Source organism: Bombina bombina, chromosome 2 (genome assembly GCF_027579735.1).
Source record: "Bombina bombina isolate aBomBom1 chromosome 2, aBomBom1.pri, whole genome shotgun sequence".
NCBI lineage: Eukaryota > Metazoa > Chordata > Amphibia > Anura > Bombinatoridae > Bombina > Bombina bombina.
The window spans coordinates 1,050,900,576-1,050,908,693 of record NC_069500.1 but is presented as its reverse complement, the minus strand read 5'-3'; the positions used below and the strand labels follow the sequence as shown (position 1 = coordinate 1,050,908,693).

General features: G+C 40.4%; 1 protein-coding gene across 1 annotated transcript; it reads right to left on the bottom strand.

Annotated features, from left to right (window-relative positions):
• Positions 1 to 6,741: 6,741 nt before the first annotated feature.
• Positions 6,742 to 7,708, bottom strand: LOC128648161 (spindlin-Z-like). The gene has a single exon (XM_053700821.1). It carries the CDS (start codon positions 7,651 to 7,653, stop codon positions 6,865 to 6,867), a length of 789 nt encoding a protein of 262 aa, XP_053556796.1. The 5' UTR covers positions 7,654 to 7,708; the 3' UTR covers positions 6,742 to 6,864.
• Between the last annotated feature and the right edge of the window lie 410 nt (positions 7,709 to 8,118).

Sequence of the window (8,118 nt, the reverse complement as noted above, 5' to 3'; positions counted from 1 at the left end):
TTGTTAATAGTTGTTGTGAATCCTCAGTTTGCTGGTGCCATTGAATAGCACTTTCCTCCTGCCTTGCAGCCTGCTGTGAGCCAGGCCCACCTAGCCATTTGTTGCCAGCAATCATATTTCTTTTAACAGTATTGCAAAAATTGTCAATCATCACTGTTTTGACTGTCAGTAATCAGTCTCCTAGTGTCCTTGAATTGCATCTACCTCCTGCCTGCCATCCTTTTGTGCCAGGCCGTCTTGCCAACTATTTACACCAATCATAATTTTTGGTCACAGTATAGTTACTAATTAAAATTAAAAAATTCTTGATTGTTGATGATCTTAATCCTCAGTTTGCTCATGCCCTAGAATTGCACTTTTCTACAGCCTTCCAATCCTGTGTGCCAGGCCTACTTAAAAAATATTTACACCAATCATATTTGTTGTCACAGTATTCTTAATAATTAAAAATTAAAATTTTTGTTAATAGTTGTGAATCCTCAGTTTGCTGGTGCCATTGAATAGCACTTTCCTGCTGCCTTGCAGCCTGCTGTGAGCCAGGCCCACCTAGCCAATTGTTGCCAGCAATCATATTTCTTTTAACAGTATTGCAAAAATTGTCAATCATCACTGTTTTGACTGTCAGTAATCAGTCTCCTAGTGTCCTTGAATTGCATCTACCTCCTGCCTGCCAGCCTTTTGTGCCCGGCCGTCTTGCCAACTATTTACACCAATCCTAATTTTTGGTCACAGTATAGTTACTAATTAAAATTAAAAAAATCTTGATTGTTGATAAACTTAATCCTCAGTTTGCTCGTGCCCTAGAATTGCACTTTTCTACTGCCTTCCAAGCCTGTGTGCCAGGCCTACTTGAAAAATATTTACACCAATCATATTTGTTGTCACAGTATTCTTAGTAATTCAAAATTAAAATTTTTGTTAATAGTTGTTGTGAATCCTCAGTTTTCTGGTGCCAGTGATTAGCACTTTCCTCCTGCCTTGCAGCCTGCTGTGTGCCCGGCCCACCTAGCCAATTATTGCCAGCAATCATATTTCTTTTAACAGTATTGCAAAAATTGTCAATCATCACTGTTTTGACTGTCAGTAATTAGTCTCCTAGTGTCCTTGAATTGCATTTACCTCCTGCCTGCCAGCCTTTTGTGCCAGGCCATCTTGCCAACTATTTACACCAATCATAATTGTTGTCTACAGTATAGTTACTAATTAAAAATAAAAAAATTTTGATTGTTGATCTTAATCCTCAGTTTGCTCGTGCCATTGAATTGCACTTTTCTACTGCCTGCCAGCCTGTGTGCCAGGCCCAACTATCCAATTAGTGCCAGCAATCATATTTCTTTTAACAGTATTGCAAAATTTGTCAATCATCACTGTTTTGACTGTCAATCTGCAGTCTACTAGTGCCCTTGAATTGCATTTTCCTCCTGCCTGCCTGCCTGCCTGTGTGCCAGTCCCAACTATCCAATTAGTGCCACCAATCATATTTATTGCAACAGGATTGGAATTTTTGTTAATCATAACTGTTTTGACTGTGATTCTTCAGTCTCCTAGTGCCATTGAATTGCAGTTTCCTTTCTCCCAGCGTGTGTGCCAGACAGGCCCATTTGCCAACTAGTGCCAAACAATCATATTTGTTGTCACAGTACTTGTAATATTTTAAAAAATTAACAATTTGTGATTTTTAAAACATCTGTCTTTTTTGTTGTTGTCAGTCTCACAGCGTATACTGTGCCCACTTTCACAGTGCCACCACTCAATTGGTGTAATAGTATTGTTAGTGCCAATTTTTTAAAAAATGACAGGCAGAGGCAGGCCACTCTGCAGGTTCCGTGGTCGTGGTGCTGTTATTCCTTTAGACCAGAGCTTTCCAAACTTGTTATGTTAGTGACACACTTTTTAGATCTACATCATTTCGCCACACAGTAATTCAGTTGTATTAGCAAAAAGGAGGTTAAACTAACTTGTTTTAAGAGATACGGACACATACATAAATGATATAATAACAACATATATTTACAAGTAACAGTATGTATGTGCAAGAATTAAAAAAAAGTTTATAATAACTACACCAATAATTACTTACTATTTTAATGGGGATGTATGAGGTTGATGGGATGAACACAATGTCTGAATATTTGGTGGAATATTGGATAAAGATACTCACATTTCAGCATCAAGCATTTTTAAGCTTCCCCTTCCTATCCATATATCAAGAGCAGAAGCAGCAATGCACTACTGGGAGCTAGTTGCCAAAAATACACCACTGACTTCAGCTCAGCATTTAAGCTGCCGCCCTCAGAGCTCGGTGAGTCCGATTGACTACTGCCCGCGCTGCAAACACACTGCTGTCCCACTCACTGACTACATGTGCAGTCACGAGCCAATTAAGGAGACTACACATGCAGTCAGGAGCCAATGTGCCGCCAATGGGAATAGTTTCAGTTCCCACTGAGCTGCGCCAATAGGTTAAGATGATCTGTATCCCCCTAGGTATCAATCACGTGTCAACCATGTGATATGCGTAGCAGGCAGGCGGAAAGTCAGAAACCAAAAAAAAAATTAAAAAACATTTGTGCTGAAGCAGGGACACACCTACACACTGCTGCCGACACACTAGTGTGTCCCGACACACAGTTTGGAAAGCACTGCTTTAGACCCTACAAATATGCACATTGTTCAGATGCCGGGTGCCAGGGGGGGACGCAAAAACTTCTGAGGAGGACCTAGTTGAATGGCTAACACAGGACACCCAATCTTCTTCAGCTTCTGCTGCTAGTCCTCCTAACCTTGACGCACCATCTAAGTCCAGCTGTGCTTTGGGCAGGTCTCAAGTGACCAGTGCCACTCCCCCGCCTGTCGCCACCACCAACACTAGCACCACAGCCGCTTCACTTGATCTGTCACAGGAGTTATTGACACATCATTTGGAAGAAATGAGTGATGTGCAACCATCAGCGTATAAGGGTGATGTCACAGCACCACGGGAATGTAACAGGGGAAGAGATTAAATTAATCCTCCTCCTCCCACGACCACGGCGGCAAGGACTGGACGCTTTCCTGACATCTTGTTGATGCAGGACATGCGTACCTTTTTAACTCCCATGCACCATCAGAGCCTTTCGAGATCCAGCCTTAGAGAAAGACTCAACCGACAGGTAGCAGACTACCTAGCTTTAACTGCAGATCTCGACACTCTCAGGAGCAATGGACCCCTTGACTACTGGGTGTGCAGGCTGGACTTGTGGCCTGAGCTATCCCAATTTGCAATGGAACTTCTGGCCTGCCCCGCTTCAAGTGTCTTGTCCGAAAGGACTTTCAGTGCAGCAGGAGGTTTTGTCACTGAGAAGAGAAGTCGCCTAGGTCAAAAAAGCCTTGACTATCTCACTTTTTATAAAAATGAATGAGGGCTGGATCCCGAAGGGACTGACATTGGGCGATACATTTGAATAAAAAATGCCTGATGATGAGATGAGCTGGCTTGGGCTACAACTAGTACACAGGCTGGCCTTTTTCTTTGGTTATAAAGCCGGAGGACTTGCTTGACTTATCCGCCAACAACTAGTGTTCAAGCCACAAGCTTTCAGGGCACTTTTTAATTTTTTTAAAAACATTTTTCTGGCCTCTGCTACAGCAGTTGCTACAACAATACCCAATTTTTTCAGTCATTTGTACATTCCTAATTTTTCTGGCCTCTGCTGCAGCTCTGTGGGTACAAAACTCAAATAAAAAAAATAAGGCAGATAACACTAGTGATTAAACTGTTACGAATTGTAAAACTTAGCATTAGCAAACCACTCATATCTGTTGGACCATTAAATTGAACGCAAAATGCCACAAATTTGAAGGAGGAGGACCGACCAAACATCTTTATCCGTCTCTTGGTTGCTCTAAATTATCTCTGTGTTCCATCTATGCCATACCTGTACTCTATTGTGCAAAATGGTTGCATATGTGGTGTTTCATGCTTTTGTGCCTGTTGCAGGTCGTGGCCCATGGTATAAAAAGGCTGAAGGAGAACGACCTGTAATGGGTGCCCCAGCAAATTTTTAGAAAAATGTTCCTGGTTCCTCTCAATTATCTCTGGGTTTCTAAAATGGATGCCATACCTGTACTCGCTTGTGCAAAAGGATGGCATATGTGGTGGTGTTTCCTGCAGTTGTTTCTGTTGAGGGTGCTGGACCCTCTTATTAAAAAGCTGAAGGTGAACGACCTGGAGTGGGAGTCCAAGCATGGTTTTTGGGGCTATTTCACTTTTCAAAAAAATTATCTGTGGTTTTCTAAAAACAATGCCGTACCAGTACTCTATTGTTCAAAAGGATGCCATATGTTCTCTTTCCTGCTGGTATTTTGTTTGAGGGTCCTGGACCCTCTTATAAAAAGGACTAAGGAGAAAGAGGTGTACTGGGTGTCCACTAAATTTTTTTTTCTATTTCACTTTTGCCCAAAATTATCTCTGGGTTTGTAAAATCAATGCTGTACCTGTGCTCTATGCTGTACCTGTGCTCTGTCCTTGACCCTCTTATAAAAAAAAGGCAGAAGGAGAAAGAAGTGTACTGGGTGTCCATTGAATCATTTGTTTGATTCAAATTCCCGGTTGCAACAAATTATCTCCGGGTTTCTAAAATCAATGCCTTTCCTGTAATCTAATTTTCAAAAGGATGCCATATGTCCTCTTTCCTGCTGCTGGTTTTGTGTAGGGTCCTGTAGCCTCTGCTAAAAAAAAGGCCTAAGGATAAATAAGTGTACTGGGTGTATAATCTATGTTTTTTTTATTTCATGGTTGCAACTAATGATCTCTGTGTTTCTAAAATCAATGCCTTTCATGTAATCTAATTTTCAAAAGGATGCCATATGTCCTCTTTCATGCTGCTGGTTTTGTGGAGGGTCCTGGAGCCTCTGCTAAAAAGACCTAAGGATAAAGAAGTGTACTGGGTGTCTAATCAATCTTTTTTTAGATTTCACGGTTGCAACAAATTATCCCAGGGTTTCTAAAATCAATGCCTTTCCTGTAATCTATTAGTCACAAGGATGCCATATGTCCTCTTTCATGCTGTTGTTTCTGTTGAGGCTCCGGAAGCCTCTTATAAAAAGGCCTAAGGATAAAGAAGTGTACTGGGTGTATAATCTATGTTTTTTGAGATTTCACGGTTGCAACTAATGAATGATCTCTGTGTTTCTAAAATCAATGCCTTTCCTGTAATCTAATTTTCAAAAGGATGCCATATGTCCTCTTTCCTGCTGCTGGTTTTGTGTAGGGTCCTGTAGCCTCTGCTAAAAAAAGGCCTAAGGATAAATAAGTGTACTGGGTGTCTAATCAATCTTTTTTTAGATTTCACGGTTGCAACAAATTATCCCAGGGTTTCTAAAATCAATGCCTTTCCTGTAATCTATTAGTCACAAGGATGCCATATGTCATCTTTCATGCTGTTGTTTCTGTTGAGGCTCCGGGAGCCTCTGATAAAAAGGCCTAAGGATAAAGAAGTGTACTGGGTGTATAATCTATGTTTTTTTTTATTTCATGGTTGCAACTAATGATCTCTGTGTTTCTAAAATCAATGCCTTTCATGTAATCTAATTTTCAAAAGGATGCCATATGTCCTCTTTCATGCTACTGGTTTTGTGGAGGGTCCTGGAGCCTCTGCTAAAAAGGCCTAAGGATAAAGACGTGTACTGGGTGTATAATCTATGTTTTCTTAGATTTCACGGTTGCAACTAATGATCTCTGTGTTTCTAAAATCAATGCCTTTCCTGTAATCTAATTTTCAAAAGGATGACATATGTCCTCTTTCCTGCTGCTGGTTTTGTGGAGGGTCCTGGAGCCTCTGCTAAAAAAAGACCTAAGGATAAATAAGTGTTCTGGGTGTCTAATCAATCTTTTTTTAGATTTCATGATTGCAACAAATTATCCCAGGGTTTCTAAAATCAATGCCTTTCCTGTAATCTATTAGTCACAAGGATGCCATATGTCCTCTTTCATGCTGTTGTTTCTTTTGAGGCTCCGGGAGCCTCTTATAAAAAGGCCTAAGGATAAAGAAGTGTACAGGGTGTATAATCTATGTTTTTTGAGATTTCACGGTTGCAACTAATGAATGATCTCTGTGTTTCTAAAATCAATGCCTTTCCTGTAATCTAATTTTCAAAAGGATGCCATATGTCCTCTTTTTTTTTTTTTTGCTGAATAATCGTTTTTACTGGGATGGGATAAAAAAATGGAAATAAGTTGTCAATTGTTGTACTATAACAAGATATCTGACAAAACAGGTACAAAAAGTAACAAAATATTATGAATCAGAAAGTTGTAACAAGAGGGACCAAAGGAAAAAAAAAGACCCTACATCACTGGGCAGCTGGATAACTGAACTGCAGCACCACACTCCCCACATTATAAGACATAAGTAACACTGGGAAAAATACTTTTACTTGAAATACATACTGATAACTATGTTAAAGTAGTTAGATATACCAAACTGGACTTTTATTGATGAGGAATGAGTGCTTAAGAAATACAACAATTACATTTTTATAACCTTTTTTTCCCTCCACTTTGAAAATTTACAGAATTCGCCCAGTTTGTCTCTTGCATCCATGTTTCTTTTGTTTGAATTCACCACTACTAGATCAGATTCCTTCTAAAGGATAAATTCCATTATGCAAAATGAGTTGTAATTCACAGAACGTGGTTTGTTTCCTTTTGATGTTGAAATTTTTTTTTTTGTTCTTAGCAACAAAACTGCATTACTTCCTTTAAGGGGTTGCGGGCTTGCCTGGAATCTGAAGCGTCACATAATTGGACAGAAGTGGACAGGTTTGTCTACATATTTTACATTTAATAAATCCACCTGTTTGGCAATAAGTCAAATATTACATCTACGATGTCTTCACCAAATCGTAGACATAAATATGGAAATCGTCATCAAATTTTATGAAATAAACAGAGGGTTTGGCTTCCACTTGGTGTATTACCATGCCAGTCCTTTTTGAGCCATCTTCTTTGGCATACTCCACTTGCTTTCCTACAATGCTGTCCACAACTTCTCCTTGTTCTCTTTCTGCTGGAGGGGAATCATTAGAGTCTGGCATGTTGCAGAGATCTCCTTCTTTGTAGTCATCTAATAGCTGATACATATATAAAACTGGGTCCTTCTCGTAGGTTATATAAAACCATGTGTTCATTACGGGAGCTCTTGCTAAGACCATTCCTCTCCACTCATCCTTAGAATCATCTTCTGTTTCAAACATGTGTTCAACAGCTTTACCAATCATTGTGTCTGCCAAGTGAGCATCACTAATTCGAGATGAAGCAACTCTATCTGGAAGAACTTCAAGAGCAGACACTCGCTCGTCCTTGTGGAGTTCTAGTCCATAGACACAATCAAATCCATCATATTTAATAAGATAAAGGGATGGGTTGACTGGCACTTGATACAATACAGTTCCTTTCCATTGTGTTATTGGGCCACTACCTTCTTTCCAACCATGCTGTATTCTGCAACCTACAATATTCCTCCGGGGCTGGGAAATTGGTTTGCTTGGACCAACATTATTTCGATGCTTCTTGTGAGAAATCCTTTTTTTCATCATACTGGCAGACACACCTGCATGTGCTGCATCACCTCTGGCTCTCTGACCTGCTGCCTTTCCGAATGGGGTCTTCATTCATCTGTGTATAAAAGGGCAGCAAAGCTGCCAAACTAGGGTAAAAATCCTATTCCTCCAATTTCCCTTTTTTTTTCCAGTCTATACAAAGAAACTGTGTCCTTTTAGTCCACCATCCAAGCAAGATTTCTGTGTTTCAATCCACAGCAAGTGTTTCCGATGTCAGGCTACTCCAACCTGAAGAGTGCTGCATAGACGTAACATTCAGGTTACTACACAGTCCCTCCAGTCCTTGCGATTTGTTGCAGTACTCTGTCTCAATTATATATATATATTTTTTTTAGTGTCCTAACCTCCTCCCTTTTTTCTGCCTGCCTTATCCGTCATAGGTTTTGTCGGCAGCACTAACAGCAACTAACGCCTCAAGCTCTCCTGCTGAACTTCCAGACCCGGCCCATAACCTCACATTCCAGTTCCTCGTTTTCCTTCATCCTTGGAACCCCTCCCCCCACTACATTTCCTCTG